The 18,786-nt window shown below is 38.4% G+C and overlaps 1 protein-coding gene across 1 annotated transcript in view; it reads right to left on the bottom strand.

Moving 5' to 3' along the window:
- The window catches only part of LOC121957465 (CUB and sushi domain-containing protein 3-like), a 446,534-nt gene that overhangs the window by 182,264 nt on the left and 245,484 nt on the right, over positions 1–18,786 (bottom strand). The window contains exon 7 of the mRNA XM_042506041.1: positions 2,617–2,694. Within this exon, the coding sequence (XP_042361975.1) occupies positions 2,617–2,694 (78 nt within the window). The remainder of the gene's footprint in view (positions 1–2,616; positions 2,695–18,786) is intronic.

An 18,786-nucleotide genomic window follows, 5' to 3' on the forward strand; every position in this document is an offset into this window, starting at 1 on the left:
TTTTTTTCCTTTGACAATTTAAAGGATTGCTGATAAAAGGTTTTTACTATTTTTAATTGTTTTTATTTGCTTTGTTACTGCACTAGTTGCAAAACAAGTACAATTTTATCTTAAAAAAATGCTGATGCCAATGAACTCAAATAAGAGTAACAAACACAGGCAGAGTGACAATACTGCCCATTTCTTCTGTCACCCAGCTGGTCTGGGCTACTGACTAAAATGCATGTACATGTTTAGTCCGTATCAACAAACCCAGCAGGTGGTTGGTGTGTGTGTGTGTTTGTTAGAGTAGATAGTTTGTTGCTTTGTTGGAGCGGCTAATTTGACCATCTGGACTATTAACACCATAACAGAGGGACTGGTTACAGTATCCGTACTGTGCGCAGACACACACACACACACACACACACCAACAAAAACCCACCAAAGTACTTACACACATACACACACGTGCGCATATAGAATAGCACATGTACAGAAACGTAAACATGTACGTAGACACAGACAGACACCCACAGGTTTTGTGCTTCACTGGAGAGTTAAACCAGTCAGAGCAGAGCAAATTAACATCTGAACCAATCAGAGCCAGACTAATTAACATACATATTCACATCTGTAGAATCAAACCTCAACCATGACTCTCCAACCTGTCAGAAAACCTGATGAATTTGGGAAGCACTGTGTCTCTGTGCTGTGCTTAGCTCAGCTCATACAGTATTTAACAGGTTCACACACACACACACACACACACACAAACAAACACAAAGTGTACAAGCAAATAAGAAAAACAAGTGAATAAATCAGAAATGTTCAAGAAAACATCATTAGCAAGCATGCAAACAAATTAACAACATGGACTTGGAAGCCTTACTTATATTTATGTGTTTTAATGTTTTTTTTGTGTGGTGGCATCAATGAATATGTGCATGTGTTTACATATGTCCTTGTAGATGTGCAAATATGCGCATATGCATGTTTAATATTTATGTGCAAACCTCTGGGTGTGCAAATGGCTTTGCAACAAATGTGTGTACTGTATTACATGTGTTTAAACTAAGTGGAAAACATGTACAGTACATACATATATTAAGTATGAGTTTAATATGAGATGTGTACATGTGTCTAATAAGGAGAGAGTAGGAGAGGTATAATGTAGAGACGAAGAAGTGAGAAAGAAAAAAAGCAGGAATTGGATGAAAGATAACTCTAAAAAATGTGACGTTTATGTGAGTACTGACAGCTTTAGTAAGTGGAACTTCAGTAAAGAAAAAAGTACCAAAATGCTTGGAGATTTTTCATGCTTTTTGTACATGTTCTCCCAATGTAAGAATGTCAAAAGGATTTGAGCGGAAGGAAATAACATCCATGTGACCAGTTTTACATTAGAGTGTGTGTCACATGAATTGTGAGCCATTAGGACCCCTACACGGGATCATTTTACTTCAGGGTGTCTAATTAAAGAGTTATTGTCCAGAGTCTTACGACTTGGTTTTACAAAGATCGAGGAAATAGTGATGGTTCCACAAGAAGAGTTGTGGGGAGCTTTTTGTACTTATTAAAGATGGACCCCTGGATTTTGGTATCATGTATAAAGATTGGAATAATACATCCAGAATAGTGCTTTAATTTGCTGCTGACTGTGAGCAGTTTGAGTGCAAAACTTGAAGGTAGAGGTGATTAATTACAGAAATTACAGTTTCTCCATTTAAATGTTACCAGTAGAAAAAAAGAGGAGAAAATAGAAGAATGGAAAAAATGAAAAGAAGAAAAAAGAAGAGAGGAGAAGAAATCAGAAGAGGGAAAACAGTAAAAGATAGGGAAATAGAAGAAGATAAAATAAAATAGAAGAAATTAAAGAGAAGATAGTAGAAGAGAAGGATATCGACGTGAATAAAATAAAAGAGGAAACAAGGAGAGAAGAAAATAAAAGAGCAGAGAAGAAAGTAGAAGAGAAGGAAATAGAGGATGACAAAATAAAAGAGAAGAAATAGGACAAAAGCAAATAAAAGAGAAGAAAATAGAAGAATAGGGAAGAAGATAAATTAAAGGAGAATTAGAGGAGAGGAGAGGAGAGGAGAGGATAGGAGAGGAGAGAAGAAATAAAGGAGAGGAGGCAGGAGGGGGCGGTAAACAATATTACAACAGCTGATTCACATCCCCTGAACAAGCCCAAAGCAAGCCAAAACAAACCATGATTAAGCTTATCAGAACAAGCCATGATTAAATATATCAAAGTGAGCCATGAAGAGGCATGCATAAACCAAGACACCATGACGAAAATACATATACAAAACATCAAACAACAAAAACAGACAAGCAGAATGCAAACGCATGCTCTTATAAAGGCTGTGGCATTTTCAACACATTTGAGTATCAAAAACAACAAATATTTGCACTGTGTTTGTGTGAATAGATGTTAGCACATGATGTTCACAAAGGTAACACAAATCGTTTCTGCATGGCACAAATGTGTAGAAACCACCAGCCGTTTTAAGAGACAAAAATTAAAAAAAAAAAAAAAGCAAAATCAGACCTAAAAACAAAGGCAGTCCAAGTCAAACCAAGCCATCAGACGTTAGTTTCATTAGCCACAGTGACATTAAGATGTGAACTCACATATTGAAAACTTGTTGCTGGAGTCTTTGCCAGGGAATAATTTAACGCCCCGCGATTTAAAATCTACTGATCGCTTCACTGCAGAGGAGAACAGAATACAGAAAAGAGGAGAAAAATCAGAGAACAGATTGGATAATGTGAAAAAAAATAAAAGAGGTCTAGCAGAGGAATTTAAAAAAATGGCAGATTCTTCTCCCTCACAATGCTGAGGGAGAAGAGTACAGTTGAAAAGAAAGTTGCAAAGTTGCAAAGTAAGGTTTAAAATGGTGGAAAACAGATAGCGAGAAAGGCCAGAGAGAGACAAGAAAGAGCAAGACAGAGGCAGACAGGAAAGAAAAGTAAGACAAACGATCTCAACAATAGCACCATTCAGTTTTTTTTTGTTCATAAGAAGCTTAATCTTTTTCTCTTTCTGCCACTCAGACACATACATCAGATGTCGAGGTGTTGTGCTGGAAGCCCCATAATATTCTGCACAAAAGCTGGTGAAGGAAATTGCAGCTTTAATCAAAATGACAATCAAAGCATTCACATAATAGTAAGTTAGAAAATAAATGGTTCTTTTAATCACCGTGAATCAAAGACAAGAGGAAGCGAACTGACGGAGGGATCCTTGTCTGCATGAGGATTGTTTTCTTACATAGGGGACATAATTTCATCACGGGGTCAGCAGTGTTGCCTGTATGTTGCTATAGCTCAGCACGTATGGTTGTAAAGGTACACTACGGGAGAAAGAGTGAGTGGGCGAGGGCTGTTTTTGAAATCCATGCAATAGTAATAAAAACAAAACACCCTGGGGTAATCTCAATTTTCTTCTGTCAGAATAAATTAATAAATTAGTGACATAAATAATAAAAACAGAAACACAAATATATCTTGTCCTCCAAGACAAAGTGCAGTGACAAATCAGTTTAATGAATGTCTGAGAGAGTGGCTGACAGACGTCGCTTTCATAACGACCTGACTAATCCACTGAATGGTGACAAACGGCAGATGAGTTAATGTGCTACAATTATCCCAATGTTATACAGAGGCTACATATATGCACATACATCAGTTACATTTTATTTGACGTGGTTCAATTATGCTGTGTGTATTTTATGCCAACAATTATCCTAATGGTGCTACACACGTGCACATATGTTAGGAGCACTCTACTTACCATGATGACATTATACCAAATCCATTACTGTGCTAACGATTAATCTCATACAACGTGGCTGAACAGTAGCTCCATTTGTGTCGTACTGTGTTAACTTAACAGTATAATAATTTAATGTGGTTCCAACAGTGTGTGTTTAAGTATGGTGTGTGTACGTGTGACAACAGAGAAAGATACCAACCGTCAATCAATAGTCCTTTGCTTAAATAAAAGAAAAATGTGTTAGGTACTTAATTAATCTTATAAAACAGATGTTAACAAAATCTAAGGATGGACACATTTACTAAGCAGGGCAATTTCTTCTGTTCAAATACACTCTGTGGCTCTAGTTAACACTATATGTTTAAGCACTATATGTTTGACATATGTTCAGGCATCAACACTACCTGTCAAACACGCATATGAATCACAGATGTTGACAAACATTAGACAGTTTCTTACATTTTCTAACATTACATATTCTTTTTGAAGTGGTTAAACATCATCCTCTTTCCTGAATTAACAGCATGTGATACCTCTTTTGTAGTTTGTTTGCGATCACATGACTGTTATGACGCACAGAATTCAGATGGAGAGCAGGAAGCGATAACTCCATATACGGCGTGAATTGGAAATGTGACTGAATAGAACAGTCGGATGAATTTCTAGGTATTGACACAAGACTGAAACTCCTGTTGGATGTGATACAAAATTAAGAAAATAGATTTTTCCCACAACTTGAATGGTTTGCCTCATAAGGACACAACTATTGTTACGAATTTCCTTGTCCTCAAGACCTCCAATTGATGCTAATGTTACATGGCAAGTCGATTAAAGTGTACAACAGTCTGGTGAACTATAACGACTCTGTGTGCTCTTTGGTTCTTAACTGAAACGACTGCAATCTTGTTTTTGTCTTCTATATTTCATCTATGGCATGGATGTACTGCTGTTAACATTACCAAGTAACACTAGCCAACTTTAGCTACTTTTGTCTACCTATGAGGTCAAATGGTCCGAAGTTTGGCAAAACTCAGGGGCGTGTCCAGGGAGTTGCCTGGTTGGCCACCCCAGGAGCCACCCCATTATCTGCCCACTCAGTTTGAACTGTTTGATGAGTAAACTGAATTTTGTTTAATAGGTGAAATTCAGTCTTACATCTGACAGGAAATAATGTGCAAGTATTGTCTAGCCTGACTAACTGATCGATTGGCGCAGCCGTAAACAGCACAAATCATAGGCATTTGTGCAGTGTTGGTAGTCTTTGCCTCCAGTGTATATGCTTATAAGCCACACCTACATAATCACTTTTTGTCATGTAACAAAAATACCTCACCTGACAGCAGACAAGATATTGTAAAACATGAGGTTTTCTTCAAACCATAGGCAGTGTAACTCAAAATAAAAGCTAAACTTTGTGGTTCGATTTATCTCACTTTTTATTGAGCTTCAGCTTGGAATGTCCCTTTGTGTGAGTCGAGGGGACGGGAAATCATGTCGTTTTACTGCTGTCAATAAAAACTCACAGGATTTTGCACTTTAAAAGGTCCACCGTGATACCCCCAGACCACAAGAGCATGGTGATTTATTTCAAAACTTAGTAGAGTTTGGTTTCAAAGCACATAAGCTTAAGGCCTAGATGTATTTTTAAGGCTGTATAATGGTTGCTCGTATTTGTAATGGTGTCGTCAATCGACTTATATTCTTAACCAAGTTGGAAAAGACAATTTAGTGCGGTTAAAATTAAACTAATAATGAAGAAATATAAATTTCTTTACACCTATAAATAATTTCTGTCATAAATTCTCCATTAATGACTTTGCTTTAAGCAGCTCATGTATCACAGCAGTTTATGGCTGCCTGAAAGCACAGTACACGCAGAAACCAAATGCAAAAACACTTTGACTAACTTCACAGCAATCCACCTACACAAAGAATAAAATTTATTATTCCTGACACTGGTGTCATAGCTATTCAAAATGATGGGGACTACGCTTGATATCTGATAGTTTCTCTTAGATAAAAAAGCGGCTTTCACTGCATTTCATTTATAATATTTAAGAGCAGAGATTCATACGTCCCTAGCTTATCCTAATGTTTTCAGGTCACTTCACAAACAGTTTGGAGCAACTACAGACAGCTGTATTTAAAATATAGCTCACAAGAAATGATGATAAAAGTGGAGTGAATACATTTTCTGTCCCACTGCATTGCAGACATCAACATTTTCAGATGCATAAAGCCTTCAGTCCCTCTAACATTTGCTCTCATTTGTGTGCATTACAAAAAAAGGAAAACCGAACATAAAGGGATGAGAAACAATACATTATGTAATTGTATGGCTGCCTTCAGATTCAACTTGTATTTGAAAACATCCCAAGTGTCAGAAATTAAGAACATTCATCAACAAACTCTTATTATTTTCCATGACGAGGGGAAGCTCTGATCTAGATCAAAGTCTCACTATCAGGTTTGAAATGTAATCCCCCCCCCCCCTCTTAGGCAGCCAAATCAGGGAATTTGGGCCAAAAATTGTTAAAAGTCAAATTTGTTTTTCCTGTGCAAATCTATTCACTGTATCAAGCCCCTGTTAATATGCATCATAAAACCTGTCCTGTGTGAATATGCATCAAAGTTAAATATGCCCATGTTAATATTCGAGCCTACAAGCAGCAGCTCTACTGCAAACAACAGATGGAAGGGCAGATGCATTTAAGTAAACCATATTTATGAAGTAAAATATTACCTATTTAACAAAAGTATATTTAACTAGCAACAGAATTAATAAGAAGAGAACTAAAGTTTAACAGTAACAGACAAAAAACCAAGTTCAATAAAATATACTGAGCTGATGTTTTCATAAAAGCATCTCCCTGAATCTGATGTAGGCTTGATACTGTACTTTCACACCAAAACTAAAATATATCCTCTTTCAAAATGTATTACCAAAAGCTACACCTACTCTGTTACCCAAAGGCTGGATCCAGCTCAGTGACTCATGTATTTTAGTCATACTTGCCTGTTAACCACAATACCATCTGGATTTCACATTTCTTAACACTGGTATTGTGGAGCAGTGAGACATTCACAGAGGAGGTGATTCGAGCAGACAAGCATCACGTACTTTGAATGAACTCACCAGGTTTTGGGCGAGTTGCCCCACGCTGGTGTTCTAATGTACCCACATGGGAGAGCAAATATTTACTGGTGCCTATAATAGCATGTGATCTACACTGAGGACTAAAATATCATGGATGGATTTAGAAAATCAGCTCAGAACGTAGACATATCCGTCTCATTTCCAAAACTGAACAAGTCAAATTCACCTGGTTAACAGGCAGATATGCACAAAAGGCATTTGGTAACTTTAACTCCCCTGATTTAGCATCTAAAAAACACTAAAACCAAAACCATTGGTTTTGGGTGTAACTACATCATAATGCGCCATGGACCAGTTCTTAAATGTTTATATACTGTTCAAACTGTTCCTGCTTAATAAGGAGGTAAAATTAAACTGTTAATAATGATTCGTCTTGATGGCTCCAGGCTATAGTAATGTTTGGAGTTAGTCATAAATCATAAAAACCCACACTTTGAGGGATGTTGAATTAGCAGCTAATGCTAATGACAAGTAAACAATTTTAACACTTTTAATTTAAATTTTTAAAGCAACAGTTTGACAACAGACAATGTCGAGCCATGGGTGGGTGGGTCTGTCGCCCTAGTTTTGACAGTGTATCACACACCTTTGGCACTTGTCTCTTTTTGGCTGTTTTTGGGCTGATTCAGCATGTCGAATTGGTGCTGGAGATGGGAATGAAATCACTCTGATGGCAGTTTAGCTCAGTGCACGAGAAGTGAAACGGAAGTAAAGAAAGCAAACGGCTAAAGTCAAGAGAGCAAGAGATCAAAACAAGGTTGCTTTATTTGGTATCACTTTTAGCCATCGAGCACTTTAGCATAAACTGTTCGTAATTGGGTTTTTTGTTAGCACACACTAAATATAATTTTCTCAGGTGGTGTTGCCTTTTTTTGAGGCTTGGATACAGACTACTGCCACCTGCTGGTATGGAGAGTCATTTCTTTTCACACAGGCACAGTATGTACATGCTAGCTGGTCATTGGCTGTAGTTTTTGCAGTGTGTTCAAGTGCAACTATTTGGCCCAGATACAGGCCTCATATGTGATGCAACAGCTGGCCTTCACTGCCACTAGTTATTTGATGTAGACAGAATCACCGTAGATGAGAAGGACCACCAGCAAATATAAGTAGACAGAGCTAAGCTAAGATAGCCAGCCTTAACTTCACATTTAAGATGAGAGATATGAGAGTAGTACATCCTGAAATGTCAAACTATTCATTTAGTTTACATGTAATGTGCTGTATATTTCCAATGCTAATAATACTCAAAATAACTTTAACAAGTGTCATTTCATGTACATATCAAAGACTTGATTCTCCATGGCAACTGCTATGTTTTGTATGTTTTAATACAGATGTAGCTGGCTCAAATGTTATTTTAATTAGTCAGGTGGTGGTGATGGAAATACTGATGGCTGTGTAGGCTACAATGTTTAATATACACCTCTGCCTACAGAGAATTAATCACAGTTTTAATATATGCAATTAGTGGAGTGCAATCAGTGGGTGAGAACAGTTGTCAGTGCTGTAGACATCCTCCACATTTGATGAGCTACTTTGTAACCACAGACCAGTAATCATACAACATCACCAGACTGTGTCTATGCAAACTGGCTGCGTTAATTCAACCAAGTAGATTCCCTGTCCTTTAGATATAGCAATAGCAGAAAAGGAGTCAACACTGAAAGCCAATATGGGTAAAATGCAAGCTCCAAAATGATATAAAAGATGATTAAGGGGTAGTCCATAGATTTATGAGCTCATCTGAACCCCCTGAGGCCAACAGTGTCTCTGTACTCACTTTGACTAATGGTTCTGTAGCTAAAGCTGACAAGGAAAAGGACTGGGGGATTTATTTACACAAAAACTAAACAGTACATTCCACACGTGCTAAAAGCTCTGCTTTTGTCTCTTGGCTGTAATTATTCAGTATTTCAACACATGTGCACCTGATCACAAGCGGGTCTGAAACATTATAAGAGTCATATCAAAGGTACCATGCAGTCGACAATATCCAATATGTCAGCCTCCCTGAGGGGTATACTGTCTCACAGCTCCAGTTGAATAATGTTTCCATACCAGTGGTTGACTGGTGTTTCTTTTGTACTGACTGACTTATTTTGTTGCCATAGCATTGGCTGACTGATAATGCCGTCAGTTGTTCATTAAGAGCCAATCACCGCCCTGCAGACACAGAAACTCATGAATACGTAATGAAGAGAGATGATGGAGGGATGTGATTGGTAGGTTCTGCCGCAGGGGAAGGAAACATTGTTCATACCTGCCACATGCAGAGACACAAGACAAACTGGTGTGCACACAGCCACACAATCACAGCAAACAAACACACAGCTGTACACACCCATTACATATACGAAGAAGTGCACATATTGATAGATTCATCAACTTTAAGTAGACACACATACAAAGACACCCGCTTGTAAATGCATGGACACATATACAGATCAGAAGACACACCTGAAGTGACAAGACAAGAGTTCAGACACACATACAGACACATGAGCACACTGTCCTATAGCGCACAGGAACACAGACAGACACACATATGTCCAAGGACACAGATATACTCTAAGCGCACATACAGGCACACAGTGAAACACACGCATTCAAAGCCAGGTGTTGAGAGTGTTGGGTTGGGAATTAGAGCTGAGTACCATGCAGGAAGAGTGTGGACAGAATATCTAATCAATGTAACCCTCAGTATTTGCTAAACCACATCCATACTGAAGACTGTATTTTCCTGTTGTATTCAGTATGGAATCAGTAAAGAAAGAACTAAACACAGAGCCACCAAGAATTAGTAAATTACAGAGGAAAAGCAACCAGTGCACTCCTGATCTAGAAGGAGCACTGTGTCCTTATCTTATCTTTCAATGATTAAATGAAAGGTTTCCAGTATGTAAACAGCCTCCGAGTATGTGTCTGCCTGCAGTGCATAGTAATTATTGCAGCACACTGTCTGAGCACGGAAACAGCATCACAGATGACCATATGAATGACTACGGTAGCTGAGGTCTTTGCAAATCTTCCTCATCTCATTAGAATTGATTCAGAGGTAGTCTCACATTCACATTCAAGAGGAGGGTACTGCATTGTTACTTTCTGTGCTTGGGGTCATTGTAAAAACAGTCACAGGTTAGGTCAGGGTCAAGATCCCAGTGAAATACAGGAATGGATAGGTGTGACATTTTCATTATGCTGATGTTGAAGAAAAAATGCTTTCTAAACATTTCAAGTTTTGGATGCCCAAGGAGTCTATTGATTTAGAGGCGTTACATAGAATTCAAACAGGGTGGTGACTGAAGGTCATTGAGAGCGATCAGTCCAACACCATCACCCTTTGAATAGCTCATCATGTCATCTTCCTGGATTAGTTATATTACGGTTTAACATGATATTCTCACGTGTCTTACCATAACATTACATCCTTGTTAGTGTAATGAAAGGGAATACAAGAACCAAAATATATTTGACTGGGCCATTCTAATACAACTGAGCCTTCCACAGGCCGATTTATGGCATCCTCTTTTTGTTGCTCACGGTTTGAACTGAAGGCACCAACAACTGTCTCAGGACCACATGGAGAGCTGCTTACATTTTCCCTAACCAGTCATGTGCAAGACTCTTGGGTGTTATATTTCATACCTTCATACCCTTCTGAAATATCACAGGGGTATATCGTATATGACAGTGTGACCCCTAATTTCCATCAGATACGTGTACAGTCTCAGCTTCGTGTTTACGTATGATCGCATTTCACTTAACTACATCAACAAAACTTCAAAATGAGCGGATCCAGGCCTGTATTCATCAGGTCAGGGTTTTTCAGAGGTCACTACTGGCAACACGGACAAGGAGAAGCTAATTTGGGAGGTGGAAGTTATGGGAGTGAATCGACATCACTATAATTAATCCACAAAGTGAATGGAGTTATTTCAATTCACCAAGTTAGAAGTAAAAACATGCCATTATTCCCCACTGTCCCTCTTTGCCACCGATGGCAGCCAGTTGTTCACAGTCCTGTAACTTTTCCCTCCGCCACTAGGTGTCGTGGTGTCTTTTAGCTCAGTTGCCTGTTCCACCATTAGAGACTGGAGACTAAGCTCTGGTGGTTCATGCTTTGCTACATACAGTGAGTTTGACAAAAACAGAAGAGCCTGTATTTATGACGGTATTAATAAAAACATACCTTCTGGATTTCTTAATACCCTGGTATACTGTGATACTGCGAACCACTGTGCAACAAAAGCACAGTTTGTGAGAAAAATCTGCACAACACAATGACAGACATGAATTAAAGCTGACCACAGCTGCTTCGACTATTACCAATTTTGATACTTAAAATATTTGTGAAGGCATCGTCACTTAAAAGCTGAATTATATCACTTCCAGTGTTAATAGGTGTAAAGCATAAATAGTGAAATTGCTATGGTAGCTTGTGTGGAAGCCTGACATTTATTTAGCTGATTGTAATCTTGCAAAACCTTAAAAATGCACCTGCTGGTACAGTGTGATACTCCTGGATTTATGTTCAATTATGATGTGTGAAAATACAAAATATGCTGTGAAGTGCCGAAAGAGATCTCTGGAGCACTGGCTCTGCTTTCATCAAGTGCTGAATAAGGAGAGGTGCAGACATGTCAAACCAATCAACATTAGTGTTCCATGTATAAAAGGATAATAAGTGTGACGTGACTTTTTTTTTTTTTGTTAAAAACATTACAGATGTCAACATGTTCATTTTTAAAGAGAACCTAAAATGCTTATTTTTTGGCTCAACTTTGTAATTGATGTTTCAACTAGAACATGGTTACATGCTTTAATGTTCAAAATCACTTTATTTTACTCATCCAGTCTGTGCTGGAACACCTGTATTCACCCTCTCTCTCTGCACTGTCACTGCTGCTGGGGATCGTAATGGAAAGTAGCGGCACTCTCTAACATGGAAAATCGCCCAATAAAAGCTTAAACGCAACCAGGCACGTTCCATTAGGAATATGATCAGAAACTGGGTAAAAAATAACACCATCAGAAACCAAGATCTGTAACTGTATATTTTTTTTCCTTGAATTCATTAAATTTGCACAACATTTTCCTTGAACTGTTCAGTAATTTATCTAAAACCAGTATGTAATAGTTCATTGTAGTAGTTCATAATTCATTTTAAAACATTATTAAAATTATGCTGAAAATAAACAACTTCAGGTTTTTGAGAGAGAATACTATGGCAATGATGCAGTAATGAGGATCTTCAGATGGCCTAGTATTTTTTTCGATCTGAATCATATCCTTTTTGCCATCTTTAATTCTCATCCCCTTCCCTGTTTTCTTCAAATACTGATGACACTTTTTCCTTGTAAGTCTATTTAACAGATTTAGACATGGCGATTCAAGTCAGGTTCATTTTGAGCTTTTAATCATCGTGTTTCCAGGTAAGCTGACACATCCTGACTTTGAAGAATTGCCAGGATCTCCCCACCCTTACTTTTTCTGTCTCTGCCACCTCCACTTTCTGTAATGTTAATGTTCATTAATAAGAGCCAGACATTATTTCTCAGTGTTCAGACTTAAATTCGTACAGTAAATGGAAACACTGGCACCCATTCAACTGACTAGATGGCTGGCTGACCCACTAACTGGCTGACTGCCAGACCAAATGGCTGACTGACTAGACACTCTAGGCTTTTACCTGACACTGTTAACCGAGCTTCTCACAGTAAACGCAACAGTAGTAAAATTCTGAAAAATTCAGTGGATTGACTGGATGATTTTGTGAATGACAGCTTAACTGTAGGAATGTCCCTGGTTTCTAAGTGTGGTGTGCACTGCAATTTGTTTCTATAGGCTCCAGCCTGAACACTGCATAGCTGTCTGGCTAACTGAATGGTGTGTTTTCATAATTATTGGAACTGAGAAAAATGAAATGATACTGAGACAAAAATGCTGCAGTTATGAAAAAAAAAAAAATTAGGAATGACTATAAGAATTGTTAAAAGGGGGACGAGTTTCTTAAATCAAAGGCAATGTGATTCATAAACAGTTGCTTAGATGTAATAATATATTCTAATTCTGCCTTTAAATTGAAATTGTGATCTCATGGTTATGACGAGGGAAGCTATGTATATGATATGTGTGCCATTCAAATGGTTAAGTCTTGAGAACACCAACATGGATGCTGCTATTGGCATCTAGAAGCCATCAAAGCTAACGGTTAAATAAGCTGGCTAGTGGGCCAATACAGGACAAAGGCATAATGACAGTGGAGAGAGATGAGGCGGCTGGGAACATCAACATTTTCCTCAGGCATATTGTAAAATTACACAGAAAAATTTCAAATGACTAATTATGTTATCTTACCATCCTCCTAAAAAGCACTTTCACGGCCTCTGCATTTCTAAAAATGTCAGGAAACACATCAAAACTTGTGAATTTAGAGCTTCCAAAAAAATTTCCACAAGGTCATGAATACCACGGCAGGATGGCATTCAAATGAACTTATCTTGATTAGATGGCAAACATGACCACATTTGAAAGCAGCAATGTTCCATGTGTCATGTGTATACTGTATATCTCTTTTTATGCATGAAAAGGAAAAATGTTAGATCAGACCTCATTTTGATTAGCTACTTAACAGTTTATATACATGTATGATAAAAACTGTAGATGATGCAAATGAAGACTAATTGATGGGTTTCTACTACTGTCACTGATAACATTGACTTTGCTTACTTATGTGTAAATTTACCCAAAAGCAATAAAAGTTACAATAGAGGTGCTAGCATCAGCCTACACTCTGATAGCATCTATTGCAGAAATGGCCGCCTTGTCTCCACATCTCCCACTATACAAAAATGAGGCCAAAATATTCCAGATAGGACAGCTGCCGTCTTGTGTTGGTGATGTAATTTGGAGACAGAGTCTGCGCTGTAGCAACATCTGTGGTCTCAAGTTCCTGCCTGTACTACACCCCTCCAAACAACTGCGAGCAGTGCCATTGACCACAAGCACACTGACTAGCACACACAGCAGTCCATCATGTTGTTAAATCCCATTTTTAAATTATTAAAAAATAAATAAAAATGAAAACTTGAACCACCATCAAGGTGATGAAAACTACCTCAAATAACAGAAACCATCTTTGGGAAACATGGATGTGTAGCCAACTTTGACGTTTTAGTTTGGCCTATGTCCCACTAACATGGAGGAGGCGGGTTTTATGATCGATACTGCAGCCAGCCACTAGGGCGTGATTGAGAGGTTTTGGCTTCACTCTTGGGGAGCTGTTTTGTTCTTCATTTTTATATACAGTCTATGGCTTCAACACAAAGGGAAATTAGTATACAGTGGAAGTGCCAGACCTGAAAGGGCTTTTTAAAATGTCATCTGTAACTCTTTTAAATAATGTAGTTAATTATGTGCTTCTTCAACTTGGCAATAACACTAGCCAAATGTTGTATTTAGCAAGCTAACTTGCCCAGCATGTTAGCATTTGCAGACTTAATGACTATAATCATGCCCAATCATTTCCTTATAATTTTGCTTGTGCTTTTCTGATTTTGCATTGAACAATAACAATAATCTGACCCTCCAAACTCACTGAATAGGGAGCCCCATGTACACCACTTTGGCCTTTGGAGGTAGTCAGAGTTTCAGAGGCCTGCTGTGCTTAGTTACAGTTGCCAAGCTATGATTGGATCACTGTTCAGGGGAGGGGTTTAGCAAAGGGTTTAGTGTATTAATCACATGGATTTTAACCATACGTTTTGTTTTTTTTTTAGTTTTGAACAACCTTCATATTTTTGTACTAAATGCATATATATTTTTAGCTGGAGGAGCAGTTACCTGAATGAACTTGAGCTCAGCAGTGGCTGAATAGCTGAACGAATATGTGACTCATTGCCTGACTGAAAGCACTTGTGACTCACTGGCTGGTTAGGTGTCCAAGGCTCTCCAGTTCTTGTTATAAATAATAGAGTGAGAATGTTTTTTCTTGAAAAAATTATGACTCTGAAAATGATAAAAGTTGACCTATTTAAAGGGTAAATTCACTGTAAAATTGTGTTCTCATATATTATTCCTGTGGCCGTTGACAACTCAGAGGTTATTTCGCAACATGAATCGCTGGTTTCTTACTTTGGGGGAGAGCTGTCAACAGGCAAGATAACTGAGAGCACATTCCCATATCCAGCTGCCGCCTGAGGATGCATTTGTTTGGGCTGAGACCATACTGTAACGCACCCAGGCACATCTGGAAGCTGACTTGATCCACCACAGTCACTACACATGGCAATGCAACAGCTGGGCTTCAATGATTTGCTGAAAGGAACTTTGTATATCATTCAGTCTTTTACCACAACAGGGTTTTCCCAACCTGTCCACATAATTAACCTGCACTCTTTAGTTTCCACACAGGCTGCAAGAAACTCAAGCTACCATCAGTCCATTATCAAATCTGAAGAAATTGCATGCATAAAAAAACAAAACAAAATGTCACACTTGAGCCATAAGGAATCCAATCTGATTTGCTGTTTCAGTATAATTGCCTTTCGGTCTCAACGATAATTACAGTAATGAAGCTTTTAGCAAAAGTTCAAGCAAAAGGACGATTATCCGGCAAAATATCCATCATCACATTAGGGATCCGCCTTGATTATTACTCAATGACTTTGCTGGAGACTCCAGTCAACAAATGATGGCCCTAGCTAAATGATGTTTAAACTATTCTACCTGTTAATTCACTCTACTGTCAGTGCTGTCTATATCACTTTGCCTCCTCATTCCCCAACCACCATGACTGCCCCCTCTATGCCTTTGTAAGTAGATGTCAGAATTGCTGCTACTTGAGGGATTTTACCCCATTTAAAGTGATCTAACTGACAGGGTCAATGCAAAAGTGACTCTGAATTATTAAAAAAACTACTTTCTCTATAGTGTGAAAACACATCCAGTTGCTTAAAGTTATTGTCTGAGGACTGAAAAGGACAACTAAAACTAACAACAGTTTTCATACCCAAGTATCACGGCAGAAATATTACCAAAAGTCTGAAAAAAGACAAAAAATATGGACACATTAACATATACATATTGTGGTTAAGCACGAATGACACACTAATCCTTTTTTGCAAGCTGTGTCAAAGAAAAGTAAAAAGGCCATGTTCAGTCTACATCAACAATGGTTACATGTGGCCAGTGTCTTGGAAGCCCTCATGTATTATTTTAGACTACAGTCCACAGCAACTGCCTACAGATTACAAGCTGAATGTTTTAATAAACCAGCGTCCCAGGATAAGACCCTACACTTCCATAGCTTGGGTACAGTCCCCAAACAACATGCTGAGAGTACAAGGAGGATTAAATTAGCTTGCCGCAGTTCCCAGGGTAAGAGACTACATCAGCTCTAATTTCATCTTGGCTTGCTGGAGTACGACAGACACATCATATAGCGTGTTTCAAAACACACTCTGCAATCATATACATGCTTTCTATACTGGGTTGAGCTGAATCCTTAAATGCGTCTTGGTTCTGTAGTGAAAAGCATTTGCTCTTGCTCAGGGATGTTGACATAGCTGAATAATTGCAGGGCTTCAATTAAACATGCTAATGGACACTCAATGGCTGTGCTTGTGTTTTACTGTAAAGGGGGAATTAAGGAGCAGATAGATAATGCATAGGCATAGATTTCAGGACGGATGCAGGGGACATGTCTTTCGCAATATTTAGAACACATGCATAAAAACATGAAAGTAGCAGAGGACTTCTATTTTAAGGAGTTACAAGAGTATGCCAGTTTTGAAAGTTTTATTTTTAACACAATATTGCCTAGGTGGCAGTATGCATACTCAAAAGCAATGGTTGCAACCTGCTGTAAAACGGAAAGAAGAAGAAATGTTGAGGCTCCACTCCAACAAATCATGCAGGGAGAGCTGTTGCTGCTGTAGGAAGGGAAGACTGGAGTAAACACAGCAGAAGCTGCTCTAATACAGCTCCAAATTAGTGAGACAGTAAGGTAAACCAAAAGATGGAATCCTAGTCTGTTAAATGCTGTGGAGCATTAGAGCCACTGATTGAAAATAATAATCTTAAATTTTCAGAATTAACTCATAATAAAAAAAAAAGGCATTACAGAATAGGCTGAGTAATGCACATTTCCTGACAGTACAACTACTGTTGCCTCCTGTTATTTTGACTGGTTAAAAGTTTGGACTGCAGTTTGGCGTCTTTCCTCTGACTGGTAGCTCTGTGTCTCTCTTCCCACTTAAGAGACACCTTTGCTTTGTTTGGGACTGTATCCAGACTCCAGGATGCGTCCCACCAAAAAGCTGTGAGCCACAATTTATTGGATGTAGTGAAATTAACATTTGTGTGGACAATATGCTGCACAATGGTGAGATTCATGCCTGATCTGAAGTGTTTTCTGTTAGTTTTCAGTTTTCCACATCCAAAGAAGAGTAGCGCAAGGCTGCTTCCCTCAACTTTGAGTCCCAAACAATACCCTGTGTCTCTCAGGTGGTTTGAATACAGCAGATTAGAGCAGAGTTTCTTTTATTGAACTGTTAAGACTTTATTATCGTCAATATATTTTCTTTTTCTAAAAATACTTAAACTTTTCTCTCAACTTCTTAGAGAACACAGATATATGGGATATCTTTTGAATGTGCAGAAAGTTTTAAGCATGAGAACACATAAGATATTTAGGGTTTTTTATGTGAGTAAGCACCACACAGAGACAAAAGAAAACCAAGGAGTAAATCATCCCTACTCGTGTGTTGACTGGGCAGGGAAAACATTAAATAAGCAAAGTTGATCCACAGGGAAATAAATACTTGAAACAAAACAGAATGCCTGACAGCCTCACTGCATTATATTCATTTGTATTCTTATATTTTGAATTGGCACTTGCTGCCTGAATTTTGTGTTTTTCTTTACATAAATAAAAGACATTTCCACCATAAATTGGTGCATTGAAGTGTGTGATGCTCAAAATGACCTGGGTAAGAACCCCAAAACTCTTCTGCTTTATATTCATCCCTTTACCAAGATCGCTATGTCCTGATGAGAGAGTTATTGAATTGAAATGGTTAATGCCTTTAATTTAGGCCTACCCTCTTCTAGCCGATGGCATGTTTTAAAACCTTGCCATCGTGAATCATTTTGCAGCATCAATTAAGCATTCAAATGGACAATTAACTCTGTAAATTCTGTTTAGCCATGCAGAGGAGCTGTAGGCTTTGCGTTACTAAATACACTAATACACAAACAGGCTTTTCCTGTGTCCAAGAACCCAGCAATCAATCCGCAAACATTCACTTACTGTTTCTCTAAAGTGGTCTACAGCAGCCATTTATAACAGCAGGACATTAAAAAGCTTTAATTTTAATATTTAAATATTTAGCCAAACTTCACTGCCAAATGACTTGAACCCCCCTCCCCTCCACGTCTCTCTTTGGCTATGTCTCTCTTTTTCTTTTGCCTTTTTCTTTTTATTTGCTGGGTCGGTTTTCTGCCTTCCCTTTCTTTTTTTTTTGGATCTCCTTACTGTTTTACCACCTCCCTTCTATCCTCTCTGTTCTTCGTCTGTAATGTTTCTCATTCTTTTCTGCCTCTTTGGCCCTGCCTCTCTGCAAACATGGTTAAAAATCAATAAGAAATTATTATCAATTCAGAACTTCATAACTGGGCAGCAGCGGAAGGAGGAGGTTTTTATGAGACGAGTGGCTGACCTGTAAAACACACACACACACACACACACACACACACACACACACACAAACACACACAGTCTGTCCAGCTCGCTAGCAGCACCTAGAGCCAAACGTCTCCCTCTGAGGTCTCATAGCAGTGTCTTATGAATAAACTAACCCTGCCA

This window comes from Plectropomus leopardus, chromosome 18 (genome assembly GCF_008729295.1).
Source record: "Plectropomus leopardus isolate mb chromosome 18, YSFRI_Pleo_2.0, whole genome shotgun sequence".
Classification (NCBI taxonomy): domain Eukaryota; kingdom Metazoa; phylum Chordata; class Actinopteri; order Perciformes; family Serranidae; genus Plectropomus; species Plectropomus leopardus.